Genomic DNA, 26825 nt, shown 5'->3' on the forward strand with positions numbered 1-26825 from the left:
TATCACTGTAAGTGTTTTCAATCAATGACCCTTGTGGCTCAAGCATCTTCAGTTGCATATTGGAACTAAATCATGGACTGCGTTTATAAGATCCAATCTTCCTCAGCAACTTCAATGCTTGCTTACTGGAGTTGTAATAGACACCATGTGCAAGTCCATCCTTCAAGAGCGTTTTCACCTCAGGGAAAGTACTAGCACATCTTGAACTTGGATCATCCCTAACAAGACACATCTTACTGTTCTTTACTCGACTGCACAACTGTTAAAGATCTTCAGAGTCTCTCAAGCTGAAACTTTTGGGATCATTGTCTGTGAGTATCACCAATAGTGTAAGCGATGAAGTACTATTGTGAACCTTCAAGTTAGTGGCATTGTCTCAGACAACAGAATAGAGAGTTTAACCTATGCTCAGATGTTCAAACCTCTGAAGAATGGTTGTCAGCAATGCTTTGTTTCTAGGCTGTCGAAACAATATCAGTCTGTCCACCCACTGCTTTGTTCGCTATACGTATGGAGGTCGTATGCTTGGAGAACTTTTTTTTCACTTCATCATCTCCGAGCTCTTGACACATTCACAAGACATAACTCATAAGCTGGAAAAAGAACATGTTCAGGGCTTTACGACGCTTACATACTCTTCCGAGGCTCAGATCACCAGATGTGTACACCCAGTTAACGCCTGATCCAAATGATTTGATCATTGTTGCGATGTCGTCGGGAGTTGATTCTTCCGTGGCAGCAGCGATGTATTCACGGCAGTTTGTCAATGTTGAAGGCATATTCATGGCCAATTGGAACCAGCTTGACTCCGAGCGATGCTTAGAGGAGGATTGGAAAGATGTTCAAAAGGTTTCTGACAAGCTGGATATATCGGTTACACAGGTTTCGTTCGAAAAAGACTACTGGTTGGACGTCTTTGAGCCCATGATTGACGGCTACGAACGAGGCATTACACCGAATCCAGATATCAACTGTAACAGGTATGTGAAATTCGGCAGGCTCATTGACTACGTTTCAAAGAGGTACAGTGGGAAACGTTGGTGGTTAGTAACGGGCCATTATTCGAGAATCATGCAACATGAGAATGGAGAGATGCATCTCTTGAGATCATACTACAAGAAGAAGGATCAAAGCTATTACCTTTCACAGATTAATCCCACGGTGATGAACCGTGTATTGTTCCCCATAGGACACTACACCAAACCAGAAGTTCGTCAAATGGCTCGTGATTGGGATTTACCCGTCGCTGAGAAGCCGGACTCCATTGGGCTATGCTTTGTCAATCCATCACAACACAACTTCCACGATTTCTTGAAGAGTTTTATCAATGAAACACCAGGTAATATCGTTACAGAGGATGGCAAAGTATGGGGTAAACATGATGGTCTGTGGTCCTTCACCATTGGTCAAAAGTGCGGTATTTCAATGCCTCAAGGTGATCCAAAGTATAAAGGTACTTGGTTTGTCAGTGATAAGAACTTTGAAACAAACGAAATCGTTATAGTAAAAGGAGGTGATAATGCAAAGCTTTACAAGAGTGTGATATATGTCAACGAATTCCTGCCACTTGGGAGAGTTGACATCACTCAGATACCTGTCCAAGAACTAACAGTCCAATATAGATCGTTACAAGACCCCAATGCGTTGGATTCAATACAAAACAAAGACGGGAAATTCATATTTAAATTGAAGGAGAAGAGAAGAGCTATTGCTAGAGGTCAGTATCTCGCCGTTTACCACGGTGAGAGGTGTCTAGGTTCAGGTGTCATTGAATTCGTTGAATAGGACAACATGTGTTGTATATAGGTGGAAAAAAAAGACATTCATTAGAAGCATGGTAGCTATTATCCTATTAGTACACGAATAGTATTCATGATTTATCGTTTCTCATCTTTTCGTTATCAACTCTCGTAACCTTCGTTCATTAAAGATCTCTCTTTCCCTTTTAAAGACGATTAGGAAATGTTCAAAAAGTTTAGCACTTTCTGGATACTTATCACGGTTATAATCCAGAAATTCACCTCCATACTTTGTGAAGAACAATTCAAAGTCACCATCTGATAGTGTGGAGGTTTGCTGGGAATTCAATGCATCTTGTAATTGTAATTGTTGTTGTTGGAGTTGCTGCATCAGCATTTGTAACTGTTGAATCTGAGGTTGTGAGTCGCGTTGAGATCCCCGTTGTTGCGTACTTTCTTGTGGTTCTCCAAGCCGTTGTATTTGCTGCTGCTGCTGCTGTTGATGCTGTTGTTGCTGCTGCTGCTGCTGCTGCTGCTGTTCAATCAATCTATTCCGTGGGGCAAGTATTGGAGGTATAACGTCTTGCTGAAGAGGACTCGCCTGTGAAACCTGCTGTGGTGGTACTCTAACATTCAACTGTTGTTGGAGAAAGTTACTCTGGTTCGTTATTAGCGTTTCGTAGTTCTGTAGATTCATGTACTCCTCGTTGTACTCTTCAAGGCCAAACCCACCAACTTCACCATTCTGAGTAAGCTGAAGCCGTCTATTCTGATCTTGTTGAGGCTGCTCTCTTTGCAATGGCTCTGGAGGCTGGAGCTGTATTCTTGAGGCACCCAAAGTTGGTGGTATCGAAGGATTCAGCTTCGGCACTTCTCTATTCCTTTCACGGCTCTGTTTATCGATTCCGTGTCTCTTCTTGAACTGGGTCAACCACCCATGAGAGAAACTCTGCAGTCGCTTTGGATTATCAACACCGTACTTCTGAGCCAGCCGGCACCAGTGCTTCCTCAGAAACGGCTCGTTAACCAGCTCGCCTTCTTTCAACCTCTCCTGCACGATGAGATCCATCTCATGGTTGATCTCCTCGTACTTGAACTTGAGCTTTCTCTTGCTCTTCCTATGTGCGCCATTAGAACGGTTGTACAGCTCGCGTAACGACGCCTCATTCTTCACCCACTCGCTAAAGCTCGACGTCGATATCGAGATCTTATCCCTGAAGTGCTTCACAATGTCCGCCTGCGACGTCTTCACCTCATCGTCTTTGGCACGTCGCTCACGGTAAAAGTCCAGCGCAGCAATCTTCTGTTCAAGTGTCGCCCTGGGCAGTTTGTTCTTCCCCGATGACATTGGCACCTATTCCAACAACGTGTTGACTTTACTCCTGCGACCGGAATCACTCAAATACAACAACAACACTCCTTTAATATGTGAAATCGATGAGCAAGTGATCCCAATGTTATGTACTGTAAGCTCGAAAAAAGAACCGTTTCGTGATGTCCGCCGTACCTCTCACGCTCCCTCTGCCTGGCCCTCTGCCTGGCCCTCTGCCTGGCCCTCTGCCTGGCTCTGCCTAGCTCTGCCTAGCTCTGTTTACTTTTTCAGGGCGCGCCCTTCTCGTGCGCTATCTGTGCCTCGCTGCACACTACGAGATTTTGCCTGTTTCCTCCCAGCTCTCCGTCACATGATGCAACAAACAACGACAACAACGACAACACGCACGCTGGCGAGAAACTGAGCCTACGTGCTTGCGTGCTGGAGCTTTGTAGGCATTCCATGTTGTCTGATGCTACGCGGCCCGTGCTGTCCCCTTCGGGCGGAGCAGGAGCAGAAAGGCAGTTTAATTTTGAAGGGAAGCCCTTTGGTGTATTATAAAATGTAGACGATTGTTAGAATTGAAAAGTGCTAAGCTGATCTGGTCTTCTTTTTCGCTGGCTCGGGAGATTGTTGAACATCAACATCCTCCTCGGGCAGCTCATGTATGGTGCCAGGCTTATCTGCGATTGGGTTGAGCTGTAGCGTAGCATTGTCATCAGGGTCAATATCTTGGTTCAGAAACTCATCGAGATCAAAGTTCCCCGCAGGCGTGGAGTCCTGTCCGACAGAAGATGCGTTGTACTGCTGCGTTTGTAATTTTGTTATGATGTCGTCGATGGACTGGCCTTGCTGCTCAATGGTCTTGGACAATGAGTCCAGATTGGGGTTGTTTGCACCTTGTAATGTCTGTAGAGAATCGGTCTTGGGCACGGTGCTTGAGTTGGTCTCATCTATCAACTGCTGGAGTTGTTCCGAGTTCAAATTCTCTGGTGACTCGGGAAGCTCAGAGATCGTGGGTCTGCCAGACACAGGAACTGAAGATCTTGCGCTATCAGCACGAGATGAGGAAGAATTCGACGAGCTGCGTTGTTTGATCAACAGTCTTGGTTTTTGAAACCTCGTGGCTTCAGAGTATGGGTCACTCTGTTGCTGGGAAACTGGTTGTTGATACATGTAACTTGGACTAGAGTACATCTGGACCTGAGAATCTCTCAAATGGTCATCGCTATCATCTTCAAGCACTTGTACCCTATTCCCATACACAGACGCCAGAAATTGTAAGATCTTTTCAATCTTTTCGTTCTGAACTGCATTCTTCTCACGTGTGGTAAATAGCTCTTGCCATAATAGCTCGTTGTCCTGGCGAACACGCGATAATTCCTTTGTAATCTTCAACTGGTTCGTCTTGAGGGTGGATAGCTCGTTCATCAACAGCTTAACGTTGATTCCCTTGAATCCGTTTGCCTGTTGCTGTGCACTCTCTGCTTCATCGGCGTCATCTTGTGGCTTATTACGAACAATCTGGTCCAACAACTCCGGCTTACCACGTTGGAAGTTCTCATTGTTGAACTGCCATCTCTCATCACTATGCAACGACCCAGAGTTAACGTCCTGAACTTTATGCCAGCCATACATGTTTAGCTGTCGAACAAAACTGGCAAAATTCGAATGTTTAAAATATTTGGGTAATACTTGCTGCACAAACAACTCTCTGTTGTCAACGATGAATGATAGCCCATCGTCGGACCAGTTTATTAACTCCTGGTTTGCCGGGTCGTTAACCATCGTCCATAGCTTAGTTACAAAGGCAGGTCTGTTCTTGGTATGTTTCTTCGAGCTCTTATGCGATGAATGATGTTTACCATTCTCTGTCAACGCTAAGGCGCCATTCTTGTACTTCTTAGGACTCTGTTCTGCTGTTGATTTCTTATTGGTCGCCGATGTGGATGTACTGCTGGATGCCGTTAACGGGTTAGCCCTATACTGCATAAGATCCGTAGTCGTTTGAGGTGACACAGTTTCAATTTCCTGTAGTCGTGGAACGTCCTCTGTTGGGTTAAAAGAGTCCAGCAGCATAGGTGGAAAGGTATCATCTGTGCTGAATGCCATTGGTGACTCCTCCACGTAGAAATGGTTCGGTGTCACAGGGTTTGGATTGGAGCTCGGATTGGGGTTCTGCTGATTTACCGTTGCCATATTAGGTGCCTGCGTTCTCTGTCCGTTCAAATTCCGTTGCTGAGTTGGTTGAAACGATTGTGGATTACTCATAGCCTGCGATGGAAGCGTCTCAATGATGGGCACCGTTGAATAAGGTTCTTGTGGAATATTAGGATAGGCAGGATACGACTGAGAAACTTGTGTGTTCCCTGCTGCGATGAGTCCAATATTGTTTGCCCTCTGTGTGGTATGCAGGAGGTATGGACTTTGGCTGTATCTCTGTGGTGTGCCTCTGTGATTTGTGCCTAAAATGGAGTTCGCTAGTTGTACCCTATTAGCTGTATCAAAGAAATTTGATTGTTGAGGACTGTCCTCCATCGTTCTTCCCATTAACTATGTTTCCCCTTCTGTAGCGTTTAGGGCCAAGTACTTGTCAAAATTTTATTAGTGGTGTGCGGATGTGTCCAAGTAGCAATCTGGGAATCACCGGGACAACTACCCGGAAAGTTGGGTGCCTTTCAAACGTAAGTTCCGGTTTACGGCTTCAGCCCTGAAAACAATCAACAAAAGCTCTGTGTCTGGTCGGAACTTACGGTTTCTCGTTAAGTTTTCCCCTGACCGGAGCTGGGACAAAACAAAACAAAAAACAAGGAAAACGAAAATGAAAACAAAAGAAATTTGGAAAGTGCACGTCAAGTTGTAGCGCAATTGCGTCAAGTCTAATCGAACAGGGACACACACAGTTTGATACTTTTGATCTGTACGTAATGTTGGGTCTCTAACAAAAAAGTCCCTTGATTAACAAAAGAAACCTCAACGAAACAGCCAAACTTTTCGTTATATTTCTAGGGATGAATGAAGTGCTTTAAGAGGAAAGTAAGGAATGTGCATTGAGAAGTTTGTTTATAAGAAAGTTTTTTTTTTGGTTTGAAGTACTGCTACCCACTATAGCTGTATGCTGGGCTATTTGTTAGGCGTTAGTTAACTTGGGGTCCTGGTTCCAAGGGGTTGGTGGTTTTCAAATCAGGACATCGTTACATGGCCAAATGTACTTTGCAATCTCCGGATTTGGAGTGGAGGTCTTTCCCTTCGGGCAGCTGTAAATATTCTACGACGTTCCACTACATTCTATAACGTTCCATCGCAGTTAAGTCATCTAGAGTGCGTGTGTTTCCATTCCACGGTCTCACAATGGATGCCAGGTAACCCTGCTCATGGAAGCCAAATGAACTCCTTTTACGCTCGTTTGCAACAAATATGGCTGGTTTGTTGTCGTAGTCGTTGTCATAACATGTACTCGCTTGCTACTGTTGGTTGTTCGGTACAATGGCTGCTAGCCCGAACCATAGTGGTGGCAAAGATACTCAATTTTGACATATTGTGCAGTCTGGAAAACGTTGAGGCTTGATCTCCTGTAGACACAAGAAGTATCACTTTGCAAGCTTGCCATGGAACAATACAACAACCTAAGCGGTGTCTACAGAAACTCCGTAAGCGAAAACTAGAAATAAAACTGAAGAACTTTAAAAATTGTCGTTAGTCTTCCATTTTGTGTCATGGTTTCTGAGAGCGACTCCATCCTCAGGTTTGTTTACACTCAGGTGGTTGTTTACCCTTTGGACCACCTTCTGCATCATCCTCGTCGTCATCTTCATCCTCATCCTCGTCGTCATCTTCGTCGTCGTCGTCTTCCTCATCAAACTCATCGAATTCGTCCTCCAGTTCACCTTCGTAATCCACGGCGGCTCCGGTAAACCAGTCAATAGCCCTTGGAATCAACTGATCCTTCAACTCTTCACCCAATTGGTAATCGAGCTTCAATCTTGCTTCTAACTCTTCAGTCTCTTCAAGGTCTTCCTCGTCCTCCTCGGCGCCTTCCTCGTCATCCGCTGGGGCCTTTGGAGGATCGAAAAAGTTGAAGAAGGACTCGACAGGCGTGGCCTTCTCGATGGTTCTGGTCTGCTGTGTCTGTTTGTTTCTTTGTCTTCTTCTTTCGATAGTCACAGTGACGTTTTGCTTTGCGGATGTCCATTCGATCACATCTCCCTCAGCATGGTCATAGATATAGTCACCAGAATAGCCAAGTTCTGTTTGGTAGTAGTATGTCTTTGAGAGCTTTTGATTCTTGAAGAATGGGTTTTCGTTAAACTCAAACACAAGACGGAATCCTGGTTGAGAGAGGTATTCGAGACGAACATCCTTCAAAAATGCCAAAACCTCTTGATCTCTATCCGTGATGGTTTGCGAGAGGAAACTGAGGTTCTCAAAAGCGGTCAACCAGAAGTTTGGAATACCTTTTTCCTCCTCCTTGGTTTCACCTTCGGCCTCATCTTCCTCCTCCTTGATCTCTTCTAATTTTGGTGCATCCTCCTCTTCGTCCTCATATGCGCCGAGCTCCTTCTCAATCTGCTTACCAGTCTCAATCTCTTCTTCAGTTGGCTCAACCACACCATTAATGATATCTCTTCTGTGGTTGTAGATAGGTTGGTACTTTGCAGCGTACTTCTTCTCCAATTCCAACAACTCCCTTTGAAATTCCGGTTCGAGATCCATCTGTTGCTTTTGAATAGCCTTCAGAGAGTAGATTCTGTTCTTAACTTTAGGGCTCAAAGCATCAACATACCCGGAGTCCTTACCAATCAGAGTACCCAACTTACCCTGAATCATTGACAAGAAAGCTGGATTGTTACTCAAGTTCTTCTTGATTTCAGCCTCCTCATCAATGGTTGTTGGAACCATCAAAGGGTTGTTCTTCAAATACGATCCTGTGAGTGAGGCAGGCGTATTCTGTGGAGTTGGCGCAGATGCCAACTGGTTGATTTTCTTCTTGATGGGCTCAGACATCCTATCCACTTGCAATAGTCGATTTTTGATAAATTAAAGGGTATTACAAATAGCTGTGTCGATGTTGTTTAAAGGAGAAAGCTACCACGGCGTGTTGAAAACCTGTGATTTTCCCACAAAAATTTTTTTTGGCCACAGCGCTTTGAATGTGAAAGGGGAAAAACCGAAATTCCAGTTTTACACCGATAGGCAGGCAAAAAAAAAGAAAAGCAGCACTTATGCCAGTAACTTTTAGGTAACATTACACAAGCTGACATACATCATGAAGCCTGTAACACTGGCTGAGATCAATCCACCTCCAATTACAGGGAGAGAGGCTATGATTTCTTCCTTTACAGCTGTGGGTGGATGTGTTTTCTTGCGTATTTTTTAGCCTAAGATTATCGTACTCCCATTATTTCCAAGACGTGATGACGGAACGGGAATCCTAATCATTAAAATAGGACTAAACTATCCGATCTGATAATCCGGACAATCTCCCAGGATGTTTACGTCCCTGGTGGTTAAATGCTAGTGATGGAAACACGTGCAATTTGTTACAGAACTCTGCAAACGACGACCCTCGCCCCTCCCCTGCAGACAGCCAGAACTGTGCTGGTATCAGCGATGTAAAAAGTCATCGTGTCCACTGCCTAAGTCTCTTCCCCCCGTGCGTGCATGTACCAGTAATTGGCTTCTCCCGCCCAGATTTTCCGACCACATAATCACACGGCTGAGCCCAGACGTTGCCCTAATTCGATTTTCTGGCAGTGGATCCGAAAGTTCGAGAAAATAAAACACGCGCACTGGGCACACAGGACACAAACTCTGGCAAATTATGAGAAAAACTGTGTAATTGGTGTCTCCTTTCCCATAAACACCCCCTATTAAAGCGTACATTTTCCCAGATATTTCAAAGATCCTCTTTCTTATCTCTGAATATTACTATAAGAACCCATGTCAAGGCCGTCGCCCATAAGGTTTATGAATAGGAGAACTATCAACAACAATGGTCGTATAGCAAGCCTTTTCTCCACGATGAGTGTTGTGCCTCGCCTGGCCCAGGCACTGCCTCTAGGTCTGTTTACTAGAGAGGCCACCAAAGTTTCCGTTGAGAAGCATGAGCCTTTAACTCCACAGCAGTACTGGTGGTACCTGTTTATATCTGCCTTCTTGGTGCTTGCGGGTGGTGTCTTTGCAGGGTTAACGCTTGGTCTCATGGGTCAAGATGAGGTGTACCTAAAGGTTATCTCCTCTTCCGGGGACGCAACTGAACAGAAGAATGCCAAAAAGGTGTTGAAGTTGATCGACCGCGGTAAGCACTGGGTCTTGGTTACTTTGCTCTTGTCAAACGTTATAACAAATGAAACATTACCAATTGTTCTTGATCGTGTCTTGGGTGGTGGTTGGCCCGCCGTGGTGAGCTCTACAGCGTCGATTGTGATCTTTGGTGAAGTCATTCCTCAATCAGTCTGTGTCCGTTACGGTCTTCAGATCGGTGCTTTCTTTACGCCGTTTGTACTTGGATTGATGTACTTGATGTACCCTGTCGCATACCCAATCGCAATGTTGTTGGATACTATCCTCGGTGAGGATCATGGCACGATTTACAAGAAATCCGGTTTGAAAACCCTTGTCACACTTCACAGAACCATGGGTGTAGAAAGGTTAAACAGCGATGAGGTTACGATTATCAGCGCTGTGCTAGACTTGAAGGAGAAGAAAGTATCTGATATTATGACTCCAATGAAGAACGTCTTTACAATGAGCTCTGATGCCATCCTCGATGAGAAGACTGTGGAGGATATTTTCAACTCTGGGTTCTCCAGAATCCCAATTCATCTACCTAACGAACCAAAAAACTTCATTGGTATGTTACTCGTCCGTGTGTTGATTTCCTATGACCCTGAAGATGCACTACCGGTCTCGTCCTTCCCGTTGGCAACACTCCCGGAGACTCCTCCTGAGACATCGTGTTTGAACATTCTAAACTATTTCCAAGAGGGAAAATCACATATGGTTGTTGTGAGTGAACGCCCTGGTGACTCCGACGGAGGCATTGGTGTTTTAACCTTGGAAGACGTCATCGAAGAGTTGATTGGTGAGGAGATTGTTGATGAATCGGATGTTTTCATTGATATCGATAGAAACATCAAACGTGTTGAGCCTGGTCCATTGGCGAAGAGACATCTCACGCAATACTTACACTCTTTATACACCAACAGCAATAGAGCATCCATTGAAGTTGGAGCTGATGCTGATCTCGGTGATGAACAAAACGCTACAATACAGTTTAAGCCACATAACTTGGCATCCAATCCACTTGAAACGAACAAGACGTTTGTCACCATCAAGAAGCAACAACCGGCCCGTAAGATTTCCACCTTAAGGTATGATTATGAGGATGATCCAGATGACACGAACGATGCGGAGCCATTGTTGCCTCCTGCTACACAAGAGACTCCACTTTCTAGACCTACATCTCCTGATTATGGCACAAATGACAGGGTTCCTGTAAGGACCAGCACTTCTAACAGTAATAGAAGCCTTTTAACAAATCGTACCAGTTCATTGAACACACATGTCACGGGCAGAGTATCCACAGATCTGGCAGATCCATCTGATGTTCAAGGGCACTATGCAAAGAACCTCTCGGTTCAACGCTCTGGTTCGATTGAAAACATGGAACAACATAGCTATCGTACTGGAGGTATCATTGAGAGTGTTGTTCAAGTGCAAGGGTATTCCAAGACCATCATTGAAAGTAGACCTGATGATGAGTTGAGCGATGACGATGACGAGACACAGGCTCTTTTGATCGCAGCTGGGCACGAATCTCATAATATGAAAACAGCATCAAGAAGAGCTTCTAGAGTCGTTTGAGCACCCTTTATTGTTATTCGTTTGCGTCTTTCCTCATCCTGTTTCGATCCTTGCCTTCTTTTCTTGTCCTGTTATTCTCTTCAAATTAGTAAGCCGGTATCTTTCATATTTTTCTCTTTATTTGACGTATATTGACAGTGGAAACTGTTGGTCTTTCTCTGTATACATATAACGTATTTCAACGCATCTCTGCTCCCTTCACTAAGTCCACAATCACCACTGCTGACCTACGTAGCTCAGAAGTCGGTCCAGACCAGATAATGAGGGACGTGCATGTGATTCTGCTGTCAAGGCCGTTTAATTCGCATCACAATGCTGGATCGGCACGATTCTGTATATCTGGTTGAATCCCCACGTAATATTCCCACTCTAGATCCGTGGTGATAGCGATGCCGCCGTCCAAGTCGTAGGCACGGCCCTTATCTACAGGAACCACGCCGGCGTTGATCCGTAACGTGGTAAGCCTTCTGGACCTCGAGGCGTCCTGTGCCATTGAAACCTCGAGGTCCTATCGGGTAACAGCTTTTCTGCAAATCCGTTGGAACGGCTGTATTGGGCTCTCTGCCCACTTCCAACCATCACCTGCCCAGCCGTTACCAACTGTATCAGCCTAAGCCCACTGAAGGGAGGGGGAAGGGCGGCACTCGCTAAAGCCGCAGGCCGACATCCACGTCCAGCGACCGTGCCAGTTCCCACACCAAAGCAGGACAAACGTCATAGCAAGCGTGGGGCAAAGGACAGCCGGTAGGTGTGCTGAGTAGCGGACGGAGCCCTGGTGTGGTTCGTTGTCAGTTGGCATAGATGATACATCCACGTCTCAAGTACCATTGTGTGGGAAAGAGATCTGGTATAAAAACTATTCAAGCATCACATGAACAGCGTGAACCACACACTGTTTCACATCGCCCCGGGTCCCCCGCCCGTGCGAATGCGAAGCTCGGCCGGTTTCCTCGACGCTCGTGTTTCCTGTCTCCCATGCCGAGCCTCTCACCTCCAGAGAGGGAAAAGCGCATGCTTTGAGCAAGACGCTCTGTGCGTGCACGCTCCCAATTTTCCCATGAGGCCCTTGTAGCCACCCCCCCCCCTCCAGCTCCCCTTTACTGGCTCTCTCCCGCCCTGCCGTGATTCGTGTTCGTTCGTGTGTGTGATCTGTGGTGGAAGCGCACAAGCCCAAAGGAGAAGCCGACCCCAAGGCCAAAAAAAAGAAAAAGAAATAAAAGGCATGGAGGGAAGGGGGAGCATCTCATCATTTTCCCACACTTGCTTCCTCTTCCTCCTCTTGTTACTCTTCTTCGTCTTCTTCCTTTTGTTTCTAGTTCACTACAATTGAGGGAAAAAGAACGGAGTTAATCATATGGGAGTTGTGCTATAAACTCCTTTACGACCCGTGAACATTGGTTTTAACCCCCTTTTTGATTTGGCTTATTTTGTTTTCCTACGATTAAGGAGTTGGAACATCACGGCTGGTGGTTTATTCAGCGCGCTATAGACCAATACCCTGAGGAAACACAGCTACACACCGTTGTCACTATACCCCCCTCACGTCCAGGCTGATTTTGAGAACTTGTTCACCCCGTTTGAGAAAAACAGAAGAAGCGTACAAGAAAAATGGTGGAGAACACGGAAAGCCAACACCAGCAACAGCTGGATGTATCTCAGCTGAGCATAAGGAACGTTGCTTCGCATTCGTCTCAGCACTCTGCGGTTAGACCATCAGCCTCGATCCGCTCGGGCTCGCACGTGTCACTATCGTCGTCGACGTCTGCGGATGGCACGCAGAAGGGGATCTTTCATAGCACAAAGAGTAAGCTGAAGGGCAGTGTGATGAAGGAAGAAGGTGTGAAGCTCACGCCAAAGACTTCTAGAAACTCGATCTTTTCGAGCAAGCCAAGCTCACGCTCCCCCACGTTGATTAATCCAAGCCCACAGGTCTCTCATGACCATGAGGACCCGAAGACGAAGAGGAAATTGGGGTTGAAGAGATTCTTCAAGAAGGTTACGGCCGGCAAGAAGGATAAAGAAGAGGCCAAAACCAGTAAGAGTTCGTCTAGTGATAGCCAGAAGTCGAAACTCCAGGGTAAATCAAAAACTGTGTCAAAGTTCCTCAACACATTAAGCCCATCGCAATCATCAACATCATCGCCAAATAACAACAAGATGGTGTTTGGAGTTGGGGTTGACAGCGCATCAGAGTTGGTTGAGAAGTACGGTATTCCAGGTAAGATGTTGGGTGAAGGTGCCGGTGGTTCTGTGAATGTTGTTCAGAGAAGCGACGGTAAACTGTACGCTGTGAAGAAGTTCAGACCAAAGAACGACCGTGAATCCGATGCAGATTATTCCAAGAAAGTAACTAGTGAATTCTGTGTTGGGTCTACATTGCACCACGAGAACGTTATAGAGACCTTGGATATGCTACAGGAAGGCATGACCTTTTTGGTTGTCATGGAATTTGCACCTTATGATTTCTTTACCATTGTCATGAGTGGGTTGATGACAAAGCATGAAATACACTGTTGCTTCAAACAGATTGTCAGTGGAACTGCCTATCTCCATGGGATGGGATTGGCACACCGTGATTTGAAATTGGATAACTGTGTCGTTAACAAGTCTGGTATCATAAAGTTGATCGATTTCGGCTCTGCCGTTGTGTTCAAATACCCATACGAGAACGAAATCGTCAAGGCAAAGGGAATTGTTGGTTCTGATCCTTACCTTGCACCGGAAGTGCTCGTGGAGCGCTATTACGATCCAAGACCTTTGGACATTTGGTCAGTTGCTATTATGTTTTGTTGTATGACATTGAGACGTTTCCCTTGGAAGGCACCAAAACAGACAGATAACTCCTTCAAGTTGTTTTCATTGAAGCCAGAACCTAATCCTGATAATCCAGAGCATAAATCACGTTCAAAGGGACCATATCGTTTGATGAGACTTTTACCACACGCTTCAAGACCAATCATCGGGAAGATGTTAGAACTCAATCCATCAGAAAGAGCAACCATGGATGATATTCTTACAGATCCATGGTTTGAAGGTATAGAGGTTTGTCATGCTAACGCTGACGGTGAGCTCGTTAAACAACCAGAGACGCACACCCATCACCTAGTGACGGAGGACGAACTGAACGAGCTACAAAAGAAGAAAGAAGAAGAAAAGAACCAAAAAGAAGCAACCGTTGAAACTGCTCAACCAGTTCAAGTTGAAGGCTGAAGCTCTAGCTTACTATAGTCACTTTTTTTATTATAGCACATAGTACTTACACACATTGATAACGCAGCAGTTCTTTGGTACGAAGTTCTAGTCCCATATATGATTCATGATTTATACTATATTAAATATTTCTCTAATGATCGGGTGTCAAAGTACAACTCGATAGATAATCATTCATAAAGTAGGCCTAGTGTAGAGAATTGTAGATAGGATCACGGTTCTTGACACCGTAATAGGTCTTTTCAGCAGACTCTAGCCCCCTGTCAAGATCTGTGATGTCTTCACCTTCAAGTGGGTTGACACGGCCATCTTGTGCAAACTTCTCAATGACTGGATCAAACCATTTCTCCTTGATCGTATGGTACTCATAGTAGTGGAAGAATAAGTTGTCACCAGTTTCGGCAATTCTATCCTGAATCCATTTATACTGTTCCTCCTTTGAAGGCAATTGCTTGGAACCACTCCAGATACCAGCAGTTGCTGCTGCTGCTGCTTCAAGTGAATGGAACTTTGTAGTACCAATAGTAACACCGATGAAGGCCAATGTTGGGTCTTCAATGTTGAAGATATTCCAATACAAGTCCTTAACACGGGATGCAGAAGTTGTAGTTCCCTCATAGCCTGGTTTGGTCTGTTGAATCAACTTGTCGTTCAAGAATGGCCAGCGCCAGTGGTAACCCGTTGCAAAGATGATATGATCAACAACCAGTTGAGTGCCATCTACAAAAGTAACAAGATCTCCATTCACCTCCTTGATTCGAGGTCTGGTATCAGCCTTCTCGGCAGCGGTTGTGATCCACTTGTAGATCTCCTCTTTACCTGGCGTACGAGAAAAGACAACCTTAGCGATAGGGTCAATGTACTGAGCAATATCGACACCACTGAGGGAAGAACCAACGATTAAGACCGTCTTGTCCTTGAATGGCTCAGCAGTTCTGTATGACTTGGCATGGGATACGGATCCCTTTGCTCTGGTGTCCAGCCCTTTAATATACGGAATGTATGGTGTGGAGTAGTGGCCTGAAGCCACGGCGACAGCATCAAACGACTCTGTATACCATTCGTCTTTATCACCACCGGTCTTTCTCAAAGTGAGAACCCACTGGTCGCCGTCCTTACGAACATCCTGAACTTGTGTGTTCAATCTGATGTGCTCTTTCAATTTGTGCTCATCGGCAAACGTCTCCAGGACTTCGTTGACGTCTTCGTGTGTGATGAGAGGGCCGATAACATCTCTTTCCTTACCTGGGGTATATGGAATAGAGGAGAATCTAAGGAAACGGCGAGAAACGTTTGTGTACAGGTTTGGATAAACACCAGAACGTCTCCATTGGTGTGCATTATCAGCTGGAGCAGTTTCCAGCGGATTATCAACAGTGTGGTTCTCAACGCCTTCTGGCGCCTTGATCTCAGGGTGGACCGTGTCTGCGTTCCAATACTGGGACTTTATCAAGTCATCCTCGACGACATCAGGTTCATCAGAGTAGACCCAGACACCTCCAACGCTTCCTTTCTGCTCGAATGCGACAACTTTATCAAAAGCTGGGGTACCATCCTCCAGCTTGGTGTTGAGGTACTCGTTAACACTGACCAAGCCACCAGGGCCGGCACCGATAATTGCAATGGATTTTGGACTCTTAACTGTCATTTCTGTTTATTTATTGTAGGGAGATATGGAGCCGGACACATTGCCAGAAGAATACAGTATCCACTGAAGGGTTTATATACCAATCAGTCTCATTGTTAACGTTGTTTACCATGGTGAGATGTCCCGCTTTGCATGCTCGTTTCGGTCAAGAAGCCACAGTTTTGTACTGTGTATTTGTCCATTTTCTACCCGCATGCACAAAGGAATTAGGGTCGGCTATCAAATGATCCAATGAGGATTCACGAGCCTCGTACGATGACCGTGATGGTCCTCGTGGCCAATTGAGACGTCGGCCTTGTTGTGGAAGCGATATAATGCGTGTTTGTATGGGTGCGAGGGAGAAGCCAATTGGCTCACAAACCTGCTATACCTTTTGACGGGACATATGTATGTAAAATAATTTGATGCGGCAGAGACTGCTTTTAGAACTACATATTCGCTTTGGTGGGACATTGCGAGGTCCGTGCCAATGAAGCCTCACTGGACACGGCAAAAGTATGGTGTCATGACAAGGAATCGTGAGAACACATGGGTTGATGGATGGTGGAAGTCGGTCCACTCATGAGCCTTTAAGAATGCAATAGCATGTGACCAATACACTAACCCTGGTATTGTTCAAATGGTGTTGCATCTTCGACTGCTCAAATACGCGATCCAGCTTTGGTAGTCATTTGGAGTACTACATATTATAAGATAATATTAACCCAGATGTGTAGTTAGGCACTATTAAACACCAGGGCTTACACTGGGCCAAATCTGTGCCAGTGGCCTAATAAGTGCAATTGATCTTCTGTGAAGGATTAAACTATCAAATACTAGACAGTAAACTGTCTGGCTGTACGCTGTCTGGCATCTCAGCATTGGCACTGATCGAGCGTACATTGACTACCACAGGATGCACCTGGGTACGCCAAAACTAGTCCTTGAGCATAGTGCAAGGTCTTCCCGTCACGGTCAACTTCAAGCACGTCTTTGCATCACCATGAGAGCAATGGTCTTTAATCAAGGGCATATATGTTTCGTTCCTTTTTGAGATAGGTGTGCCAGCAATTGTTCCTGTCCGGTCTAAACTGAACTTGCATGAATTGTGCATTGTAGTGAATTATTGGCTAGAACGAAACCATTTAGCTGTATCTGAATATATATTTCTACACTCTACGAGGGAGCACTGAGTGATCTCTTTCTCTTCTTATATCTGTGATAGGTTCTCACTAATGTTTGGTGTTTTAGACCTTCAAAATTGATCAGCAACATGTGCCATTATCTTAGCATGGGGGAGTGCATAACAGGATTACAAATCAACTTGACATCACCAAGGACTATATAAAGGCAGGCTAATGACGAGTTCACCAAAGTTAGCTTACAATATAACTTTCTGTGTCTGATCTCAGTAAGAAACCATGGAATTTCCAGCACCATTAAGCTTGAAAGATACACGATTGTTTGAACCCTTGAAAGTGGGCTCGGTAACTTTGAGCCATAGGGTTGTTCTGGCACCTTTAACCAGGTTCAGGGCAGAGCAGAATGTACCACAGGAAATCATGGTACAGTATTACCGTGATCGCTCTTCAAAACCTGGAACCTTGGTAATTACTGAAGCCATTGCTGTTTCTCCACAGGATGCTAACTTGAACCAACCTGGTATTTGGGCAGAGAACCAAATCGACGGATGGTCACAAATCTTTCACACGATTCATGAGAATCAATCATATGTCTTTGTTCAATTGTTTTCCCTTGGAAGACAAGCATCTCCAGCGTATTTGAAAAGAAATGGTTATGACTATGTGTCTGCCAGTGCAGGCTTATACAAAGACGAAGCCTCTGAGAGAGAAGCCTTTGAACATGGTTTGGCTCAAAGAGAGCTAACCATTGATGAAATTCATCACTACACTAACAAGTTTGTCATTGCGGCTCAGAATTCAATCCGTGCTGGTGCTGATGGAGTAGAGCTCCATGCTGCAAATGGATATCTGCTCAACCAATTTTTGGATCCTATTAGTAACGTGAGAACAGATCAGTACGGGGGATCTATTGAAAACAGGGCACGGTTTCTACTGGAAACAGTAGACGCAGTTATTGATGCCATTGGTGCTGATAAAGTAGCTGTTAGGCTATCGCCTTTTAACGTATTTGGCGGAATGTCTGGTGTTGAAGAGACTCTTATCGTGGCCCAAAATGCCTACGTCATTGGAGAGCTCGAGAAAAGAGCTCAACAATCTGGTTACAGAATTGCGTACATCTCAATAGTTGAGCCGAGAGTAATTGACTCGAACTTGGAAGGTGACTCAGATATCAGTCAAGGTTCTTTCATCTCAACCGACTTCATATACTCCATATGGAGAGGCGTCGTTATTAAAGCTGGTAATTTTGCGCATCATCCAGAGCTGATTAGAGTGGAAACTGATAAGCCTCAAACATGTATTGCGTACGGGCGAGTCTTCATATCCAATCCCGATCTTCCTGATCGTTTATACAATGGATGGCCACTGGCAAAGTACAACCGTGATACGTTTTACACGTCAGAAGATGAAGGTTATAACGACTATCCATTTTACTCAGAATAATATATGTCTCGTCTTTATATGCTTCGAATTTTCGGAATTAGTTGCTGTGGTTAAACTGCGATGTGGGGGATTCCGATTTCGAACCTCGTCAGGGGTAAAAACAAAAATAAAAGCTGGAAAACGTAATGAATTCCATATGTAAACAAACACAAAGAGATATAAACAAACATAAACAATTGCTAAAGTATCACAATTGCAAGTGATGTCCCTGTATCCTGACGCCATAGTGGATCAAGTCCTTCAAGAACTTGCCTATGAAAACACCGATGGAGTGAACTGGGATCGTGTTTGGTCAATTGTCAGCCAGAAACATCCTATTGATGACCTGTACAAGAATTTGATATATCAATGGCTCAAAGGTAACCCCAATGTTGAGCACGTTGACGCGTCTGGAAACCCACTAAAAGATGTTCCCGATGACATACAATCCAACAATGGACTCATAAGGCTCAAGAGAGATTACCTGTGGGTTGCTCTTACCGGCGCACCGGAAAGGAATAACCCAATTCAGGCATCAGCATTCCAATTACTGTGTGCAATTGGACAGGCGCGTTCTGAAGGTATAGAATCAACTGAACTGATCAAGGTCACGAAACAAGACAAGAGGAGTCTAACCCAAAGGGTGAAAAGGATCCAACATCTGATCAAAAAGGTACCGATCGTAAAAGGTGGTCGTTCTCTACAGTGGTTTATACTGTTGAAGTTCTTTGATGAAACTCGTCTGAACGAGTTTTCCATTCAGACAAAGGACAACACTCTTACTACACAACCTCAAGAACTCAGAGAGAGAATCGTCAAAGTATTGAAGGATGCTAAAGCTGGACTAAGACAAGTTCTCGATCTGCGTAGGGAATTGGAGATGGACAAAACACCACGCTTGTGTATCGCATTCAAATCCACAATCAACTACTTGAAGGATAAAGGGTACATTTCCAAAGTTATTGTTATGTCGCCTGAATCACCAACTGTCAAAATTCGAGCAGTGAAGTATCTCAAGGATTATATTCGAAAAGGTGACAATGATGAAAATGATATCTTTGATGACGATCTCGATGATGGTAATGAAGATGTCGAAGACCAACTCAAGGAAAATGAGGATGATTACAATCAAACTACTTTGAAAAGTATAGCTGATGCTCAAGTTATCGATAGTGCAATGATTGAATCTGATGTTCCGTTATTCAACAGGTTCTATCCTTTCCAATCTCAAATCTATGAAATGGTCAACAAAGGAGGAACCACTGGGCTGTCTGCCAATGAATTACAGAATCAACTATTTGGAATGGAGTATACACGTCTATTCTCTCGCTTTATGGATTACTATACATCTGGTACATTCACCACCACTTTGGCTAATTATGGTATCGTAAGGCACTATGACTTCCATGGACGAGTAAAGTTTTACCGTTATCTAACTCGTCCCAATCTTCTACGGTTATCGTCACAGCCTGAAGATAACCTTGGATCATCATTACCAAAACTTACTCTTCCAGTACATTCCTTGACTGAGCTCAATGAGTCGTTGTTCTATCCTTTGGTGTCAAATCCATCTGTGAAGGTTATAGACGGTGTGCCAAAAGTGCACTGGGTATCAACAGAAGATGATGCCTCCGGAAACATTGACTCCGAGCCAACGCGTAAAAGATCCCATACTAAGGACAAAGGAGACACATCTACTAAAAAACAAAAGAAGACTCAATTACCTCCATTACCTGAAACCACAAAGGAAATCCAAGTTATAGGTGATACAAAAGATAATCCTTTGGTCATATCTAATATCCAGGGTATGTCATTTAAGGCAATTGAGAGACAAGCCTGCATGCTACGGGTCTTGGAGGACCATCAGGGAATCATGGAAAATGGGTTTTCATTCCGTGATGAAGTGAACTCAGAAATAGGATTTATCATTGATAAAAAGACTTCAACAAGGGATACAGCATCTCTTGTTGAGCAAAAGAAACTGCTCGTGGAAAAGTTTACCCTTGAAAATGGCACCTCTGTTGAACTTCTGATCAGCCCATATGCTTCACAAGAAACGATTGAGAGTTTCAAGAGAGTGCTTGGTACATCGATAGTTGATAAGAAGCATCATATGGGATCTAACTATGAACATGTCGAAGCAGATATTGACTTCTTCGATATGGAATTGAGAGATTCCTTATTAGCACCATCACAAAGGTCAAAGCAGTCTACACAACCCCACTCTACTGGCTTGGTTGGCTCTAATAAGGCCAAGGTTGTGAAACCAAAAAGTTTGAAAAAGAAGAATGTGGACCAGGTAAAACAGAAACTAGCCGAAGTGAAACACCATGGTAATGATTCGGTTGCATCAAATCCAGGTAAAGATAGAAGAGACTCCCTTGAGGATTGGCTTCATAATAAGCGCAAACGTACACCTTTTGAAAAGGTTGAAAGCGACTCCAAATTGGGTCGTAAGCGTCGCTCTGCTCAATTGGATTCTGAATCGATGATGTACCTCTTCAAAGCTGTCATTATTTGCAAGACTCTTACTGAAAACCAAATTGATTGGGTAAAGATTTCTGAACTCGAACAATTTGAAGGTATTTTGCCAGGAGAACTCCGTTCTCGATGGCCAAAGGTTCGGATGATGATGGGCCCTACCGGTATAAAAGTTGCAAGACGTACATGGAGGAAGATATTGCTTGATGGACTAAAAGACAAGCGTATTCCTATGAGTGCTGTTGAAGACTTAGATATCGAAACTATGATTTCATTTTGGAACAATGATGTTGTCCCAGGCGATGTATCAACTGAGAACACAGAAAAGTTATTCGTGGATCTCGATGAAAACTTCAGGCATTACAACTTTGTCAAGTCGAATGCCACGGGTGCGGTGAGTGGACAGTATGACAGTAACTCCATGGTTCAAAGAGAGAATTATTTAGTGAATCAGGTGTTTACTTATACGGATAAGGATGACCCACTGGATACTCATTTATCAAAAGAGGATATCATACGAAACGTTATTATTGCCATTATTGCCAGTGGTCAAAACTTTGAGCTGAAATCGTTGGATGTCCTAAAACAGTTCACAACCGAGGATATTGACTCTGTATTCTTGAAGATGACAAAGAGCAGGGAAATCGTTGTATCTTCAGATTCCAAGGCGATCCTAGGTGAACGGCTAAATGCTGTTTTGACTGATCATTCGTATGACTTTTCAATGGGGAAAGTTGCCAAATTTCAACAAGTGCTAAAAGAATTGTGCCAACATGACAAGGGACTTATACTGGATCCTATTTTCGACAACTCGTGTATGGTTTCCATTCTAGAGCTGATCAAGGACAACGCCGTAAACGTGACAAGAGTCGATCATTATAGAAAAGAAATCTTGAATGGTTATGAGGCAAGGCTTCTTGAGAGAGATAAGTTAGACTGCGACATCATTCTTTCAAAAGGTGCTTCCGAGATTCGTGGTTTACCTGTCAAATCCATTCCTGTCCCACATGGGTCGCCTTGTTCGCGTATTTGGATTGATCTTGGAGGACAGATCAATAAAGCTATATGGACCAAGATACTGAGAGCAACACTAGTGACAATTCTATCAAGCCCTGGCATCACATTCACGGGAATCTATGATGCTATTGGTGCACTTCTATGTGTGGAAGATGCCCAATTGGTACTACAATGGTTGGTCGATTCCCGTGCCATTCGTCTCGGTGAAATGGATGGCTACTGGCTCGAGCCTGAGTGGTACATGGTTGTTTAATATAACATCAACTGTCTATTACACCGTTACCTGTAATTGTTAGTTTGGCCTCAGTAGAAAGAAATTCCTTCCGGCGTGGGGAAAATCGCGAGGGATTTCGGGGAGGGAAAAAAATGTCACCAACAGCAACGTCATCAAACTACAGCGTACTTTCTTTAGTAGAAAAGAGTATAAACATTGTATAAAACAGACCAATATGCCACCAGTTCAGCAAATGCAACAGTTTGGCCATGAGCCATCCAACTTCGAGAAGTTCAAAATGGGAGCGATGATGGGTACTACGGTTGGTGTTGTCGTCGGAGTCCTTTTTGGTGGTTTCTCCATCATTACACAGGGCCCAGGTCCAAACGGTGTTATGAGAACACTGGGCCAGTACATTGGTGGTTCTGCTGCCACCTTCGGGCTCTTCATGTCTGTTGGTTCTGTCATTAGATCCGATACTCAAAGACTCGAAGAGTCTACAATGTCCAGAGCGGAGGCCATGGCACTAACGAGGGCTAGATTTGAGATTCTCGGTGAACAAGTCAGAAGAAGATGATTGTTCTGGTATGTTCATTAATACGGGAAAAGAAGAAGAACCAATGAATGTCAACTTGTATATATTCCGCTGTTATCGATGTAGTTCCTTGTGTGCACTCTCGACATCGCGATGCACCAGAGTATACAGCATGAGAGCTTTCTTTGAGTGGTTGTGTGAATATGCTCTCAAGTAGTATAAATAGAGCACCTTGAGACCTGCTCTTCGAAACCTCTTGAGAACCCTTTCTTTTGCTGCTCAAGACAATAAAACCAGAGTCATGCACCAAACTATTGCGCTTATAGCATCATCATTAGCACTTGTATATGGAGCCAATGTAGCACTGTACGATGGGGCCTTAAGTATACCAATCTATGACGAAATCAACTTCATAAGCGTTGATGTTGATATCGGCAGCCCTTCTCAGGGTGTGAGACTGCTATTGGACACCGGCTCAGACATTTCATGGGTTGTAAGTCCAGAAAACCCATACTGTGAACCAGCAGTCGGGGACTCGCCAAATGACCCAAAGATTGATCCTCAGGAGTGGATAAACTGTCATAAGAATGGCTTATTTGAGTGCAAGGACAGTGCCACTTGTGAACAGACCAAGGAGGAATTCACAATCAAATATGGGGATGCAACATCAGTACATGGCGTATATTCAAGCGACGTGTTCACCGTGGGTGACGGTGGAGTCCCCATTGAATACGACTTTGGCCTATCAAAGACAACAAACTCGTCGTTTGGTGTGTTTGCCCTTGGTATTCCGAGCCCAGAGCTGAAGAAGGGCATTCCAACTTACCGGCACCAAAACTATGCCATGAGATTGAAAGAAGAAGCCATCATTGAAAGAGCGGTGTTCAACGTATGGCTAAACGATGGAGATGACAGCTCTGGTGAGCTGTTATTCGGCGCCATCGACACGGCCAAATTCGTCCCGCCCTTGCTCTCGATGAAGTTCGTCACTGAAGATGGAGCCAACAAGCCATTACGACGGTTTGACGTTGTGCTTTCGGGCATTTCAGTGAGAAGGTGCATCAACACTGACCCAGAGGAGTTATTCAACATGGCTGAAGACTACGAGGGCCGACTGATCACAGCTCTGCCAGATACCGGCTCACGGATGACGTACCTGCCACAGCCGTTGTACGAGGCCATCCTGTCGCTGTTTGACGAGAGCATCCAGCTCTCAGAGAACAGATACGCCGTGGAGTGTCCTACCAACGGTACAATCTCCTTCAAGTTTGGAACATCCAGTGTAAACGTCCCCTTGTCTCACTTCATCACGGACAAGAACTGGGCTCTTCCACGGCTATCAATGCACCCACAGTACGATCCGAGAAGGAAGTACTGTATGTTTGGGTTCATGCCCAGAGCTGGTGATAAGGTTGTGCTTGGCCATGCCTTCTTCAGGTCCGTATACACCGTCTTCGACCTGGATATGATGCAGTTGTTGGTGGCGCCGGCTGTTTACACTGCCAACTCCAACATCGAACTCATCACACTGGCCAACAACTTCGTCAGCGTGCCAGACGGCGTGCTGGAGGACGGCAACCTCGCGTCGCCAGAGATGCTTGACCCGAGTGTTGATTTCATCCCAGATACGAGCTCCAGCTTCTACAAGCTTCCCTACGCCAACGGCGGCACACCATCACAACATCTTACAGGCGGTGCGCTTGGGCAGATTGCTCAACTGCTGCTGGTCGTGCTATGGCTGTCCAGATGAAGGCCGCCACGCCCGCTCTGTCCCCGTGTGCGAAGACGTAGTGATGACGGCCTGGTGATGTCCTTCCCACTGCGCAACCGGCTTTAGCCCCCCGTCCACCGTCGAGTGCAGCATCGTATGCTGATCTTTCTCTTGTATAAAAGGAGCAGTCTGGGCTCTGTGTGTGTGTGTCTTGGTCTTCCTCTGTTGCTGTCTGGAGCAAGAATCTGATAATGAAAGCTCCAACACCACGTTGCTTGTTTGTTCGTCATGGCCAGACTGAGTGGTCCAAGTCTGGACAGTACACCTCAGTCACTGACCTGTCGCTGACGGAGTTTGGTGTGAATCAGATGAGACGGACAGGGAAGATTCTCTTCTCCACTGAGTTCGTCAAGGCAGAGTCGCTGACGTACATCTTCACCTCTCCAAGAAAGCGTGCGTTGCAGACCGTCGAGCTGGTGCTGGAGTCGCTGACTGCGGAACAGAGAGCTTCGATTAGGATTGTTGTTGATAATGACCTCAGGGAGTTTGAGTACGGTGATTACGAAGGGTTGAAGACAGCGGATATCATCAAATTGAGGGCTTCGAGAGGCCTGGACAAGGACAAGCCGTGGTCCATCTGGAGAGATGGATGCGAGAACGGTGAATCAACAAGGGAGGTTGGGCTGAGACTGTCCAGGGTGATTGCTCGTATTCAGAATGTCCACAGGAAGGCACTTGAGCAGGGGAAAGCTTGTGATGTGATGCTCTTTGCCCATGGCCACACGCTTCGTTACTTTGCAGGCCTATGGTTCAAACTTGGGCACGAAGCGCCAGTGGATTCGAGCTGTAAGCCGTATGTCAAGTCCTACGACGACGACACCGTTGAACCTGTGGAGATCGACAAGTACAGATACCTCTTAGATAATCCAAACTTTTTGCTGGATGCTGGGGGTGTTGGTGTTCTCAGTTACGCTCATCATAACATTGATGAGCCTGCTCTGGACCTTGCGGGTGCCTTTGTGATTCCACCTGATGAGGAGTCTCAACATGATGGGTAAGGAACACACATGGCTTTATAGGGTGGTCAATACAGGGCGCTTTAGATGACTTCATAAAGCGACGTAAACCATTGTAACTATTATATATGTGATTATATATCCATGTGGTTCAACTGATGGAGCAGCTCTGACTGTTCGTACGATAGCACCCTCCTGCTTCTTCTCTTGCCCTTTACACCCTGTGCATGGTCCGCAACGGAGCCGTACTTGAACATAGATGATGGAGATTCAGGGCCTTCACTGGTAGGCTCATCGTCAATCTTCGGACACAGTTCACCCGTGGGTGATCCAAAAGAGACGTATCCTGCTCTCTCGTTGTCTGCCAGAACTGGTGATACCAATGAGGTGTGTTCACTTATGAAGTTTGACTCCTTCGCATCAGAATGGTCTTCAAGTCTCCAACTGAGTAGTGAAACACCGAATAACACCATCATTGTGCCCAGCACGATCATCATAATCTCTGTCTTCGATAGCAGTTGGAAGCTGTTGTAGAACACCAGCCCATTGATGATGTTTGTCACGTTATATATGCAAAAGACCAGAGGATAGAGGACTGACGTGGAAACAAACCTCAGCCCCTTGTTAAGAAATACAAGTTGTGTTATTGCCAGTATGAAGAAGGACGCAATGATGATCCAACACTTCACATTTTGGAAGCTTGTATAGTTCGACCTCACAACGGCGTTCAGTATGAGTTCGACTGCAGACTTGGCCAGCAGCAACGAATGTGCAGAGAGTGTTCCACTTACAACGCCATAAAGACAACCTTTAATGAATCTGAACTTCTCTGAGGACAGCACTAACACTCCAATGACGGACTGTGGTAGGTGATCAACGTCGTATTGTTTCTTTTCTATCAACCTGACAACGTTGATCCATGCCAGAATTAGAACAATGGCAGTGCAACTGAGCAATATCCAGCAAACAAACGAGCCTCTACCCATCAGTTGCAACAGTTCATCCAATGAATGGTTTGGCTCCTCCATGCTGCCAAACCACGCTATTACCAAGGCACCCACAGCAACAAACACCGTGCCTGATATCGAGTAGGGCGTGAACCCTTCGTTCAGTATCGTGGCAGAGCAAACAGAGTTGAACACGAGGCCCACAGCCTGGAGAGGACTCAGTATGATCAACGGCAGCGTCGTGATCTGTATGCTGGACCCTAGCAGGTTTGCAATGAGAAACAGTATAAAACCAAACCTCCATAACGGCCTCTGGTACGGTGGTCTTCGAGAGTCAGCTGAGGTGATGAGGTCTTCTTGAATGTGCGATTTCCTCTGTAGTGTAAGGCCAACGCTCTGCGTCGCTGATGAAACCACACCCACAACTGTGCCAATAACTATCTTCTTAGGTAGCATGCGGCGGAGTGCACTCTTCTGCTTGCTGGTCCCTCTTGATACTGCAAATGACTATGGGTTCCAGGCAATACTCAGAGGAGAAATCGTTTAATTGTGACAAGAGATGAATTCGAGAAAGCCCTTCATTGGA

The 26825-nt window shown here is 45.1% G+C and overlaps 13 protein-coding genes across 13 annotated transcripts; 8 read left to right on the forward strand and 5 right to left on the reverse strand.

Annotated features, from left to right (window-relative positions):
* Positions 1–248: 248 nt before the first annotated feature.
* SLM3 (tRNA-5-taurinomethyluridine 2-sulfurtransferase) lies at positions 249–1848 on the forward strand. Its single transcript, XM_020214525.1, has one exon. The coding sequence runs from the start codon at positions 607–609 to the stop codon at positions 1783–1785; it is 1179 nt and encodes a 392-aa protein (XP_020071786.1). The 5' UTR covers positions 249–606; the 3' UTR covers positions 1786–1848.
* On the reverse strand, positions 1837–3365 carry CYBJADRAFT_61200 (uncharacterized protein). Its single transcript, XM_020217820.1, has one exon. The coding sequence runs from the start codon at positions 3085–3087 to the stop codon at positions 1888–1890; it is 1200 nt and encodes a 399-aa protein (XP_020071787.1). The 5' UTR covers positions 3088–3365; the 3' UTR covers positions 1837–1887.
* A 250-nt stretch (positions 3366–3615) lies between these two features.
* HSF1 (stress-responsive transcription factor HSF1) lies at positions 3616–6077 on the reverse strand. The gene has a single exon (XM_020214526.1). The coding sequence runs from the start codon at positions 5587–5589 to the stop codon at positions 3643–3645; it is 1947 nt and encodes a 648-aa protein (XP_020071788.1). The 5' UTR covers positions 5590–6077; the 3' UTR covers positions 3616–3642.
* Positions 6078–6497: 420 nt separating this feature from the next.
* Positions 6498–8219, reverse strand: NAP1 (histone chaperone NAP1). Its single transcript, XM_020217323.1, has one exon. It carries the CDS (start codon positions 8053–8055, stop codon positions 6793–6795), a length of 1263 nt encoding a protein of 420 aa, XP_020071789.1. The 5' UTR covers positions 8056–8219; the 3' UTR covers positions 6498–6792.
* A 709-nt stretch (positions 8220–8928) lies between these two features.
* Positions 8929–11128, forward strand: MAM3 (Mam3p). Its single transcript, XM_020214527.1, has one exon. It carries the CDS (start codon positions 9073–9075, stop codon positions 10915–10917), a length of 1845 nt encoding a protein of 614 aa, XP_020071790.1. The 5' UTR covers positions 8929–9072; the 3' UTR covers positions 10918–11128.
* A 1083-nt stretch (positions 11129–12211) lies between these two features.
* RTK1 (putative serine/threonine protein kinase RTK1) lies at positions 12212–14381 on the forward strand. Its single transcript, XM_020214528.1, has one exon. The coding sequence runs from the start codon at positions 12526–12528 to the stop codon at positions 14125–14127; it is 1602 nt and encodes a 533-aa protein (XP_020071791.1). The 5' UTR covers positions 12212–12525; the 3' UTR covers positions 14128–14381.
* Positions 14382–14494: 113 nt separating this feature from the next.
* CYBJADRAFT_116890 (FAD/NAD(P)-binding domain-containing protein) lies at positions 14495–15757 on the reverse strand (the record flags this gene model as incomplete). The annotated part of the gene is made up of 1 exon (XM_020212215.1): positions 14495–15757. A coding segment is annotated over one exon (1263 nt), but the record flags the coding sequence as incomplete, so codon positions are not given.
* A 1357-nt stretch (positions 15758–17114) lies between these two features.
* On the forward strand, positions 17115–18352 carry CYBJADRAFT_166537 (alkene reductase). Its single transcript, XM_020214529.1, has one exon. The coding sequence runs from the start codon at positions 17176–17178 to the stop codon at positions 18337–18339; it is 1164 nt and encodes a 387-aa protein (XP_020071793.1). The 5' UTR covers positions 17115–17175; the 3' UTR covers positions 18340–18352.
* Positions 18353–18491: 139 nt separating this feature from the next.
* TFC3 (transcription factor TFIIIC subunit TFC3) lies at positions 18492–22167 on the forward strand. Its single transcript, XM_020217821.1, has one exon. It carries the CDS (start codon positions 18542–18544, stop codon positions 22067–22069), a length of 3528 nt encoding a protein of 1175 aa, XP_020071794.1. The 5' UTR covers positions 18492–18541; the 3' UTR covers positions 22070–22167.
* Positions 22168–22265: 98 nt separating this feature from the next.
* MGR2 (Mgr2p) lies at positions 22266–22607 on the forward strand (the record flags this gene model as incomplete). The annotated part of the gene is made up of 1 exon (XM_020216257.1): positions 22266–22607. One exon carries the CDS (start codon positions 22266–22268, stop codon positions 22605–22607), a length of 342 nt encoding a protein of 113 aa, XP_020071795.1.
* Positions 22608–22713: 106 nt separating this feature from the next.
* Positions 22714–24421, forward strand: CYBJADRAFT_61377 (acid protease). The gene has a single exon (XM_020217822.1). It carries the CDS (start codon positions 22867–22869, stop codon positions 24313–24315), a length of 1449 nt encoding a protein of 482 aa, XP_020071796.1. The 5' UTR covers positions 22714–22866; the 3' UTR covers positions 24316–24421.
* A 106-nt stretch (positions 24422–24527) lies between these two features.
* On the forward strand, positions 24528–25334 carry SHB17 (sedoheptulose-bisphosphatase; the record flags this gene model as incomplete). The annotated part of the gene is made up of 1 exon (XM_020212542.1): positions 24528–25334. One exon carries the CDS (start codon positions 24528–24530, stop codon positions 25332–25334), a length of 807 nt encoding a protein of 268 aa, XP_020071797.1.
* A 92-nt stretch (positions 25335–25426) lies between these two features.
* On the reverse strand, positions 25427–26695 carry CYBJADRAFT_171773 (uncharacterized protein; the record flags this gene model as incomplete). Its single annotated transcript, XM_020216258.1, has 1 exon — positions 25427–26695. One exon carries the CDS (start codon positions 26693–26695, stop codon positions 25427–25429), a length of 1269 nt encoding a protein of 422 aa, XP_020071798.1.
* Positions 26696–26825: the final 130 nt, after the last annotated feature.

Source organism: Cyberlindnera jadinii (assembly GCF_001661405.1).
Source record: "Cyberlindnera jadinii NRRL Y-1542 unplaced genomic scaffold CYBJAscaffold_3, whole genome shotgun sequence".
Taxonomy (NCBI): Eukaryota; Fungi; Ascomycota; class Saccharomycetes; order Phaffomycetales; family Wickerhamomycetaceae; genus Williopsis; species Williopsis jadinii.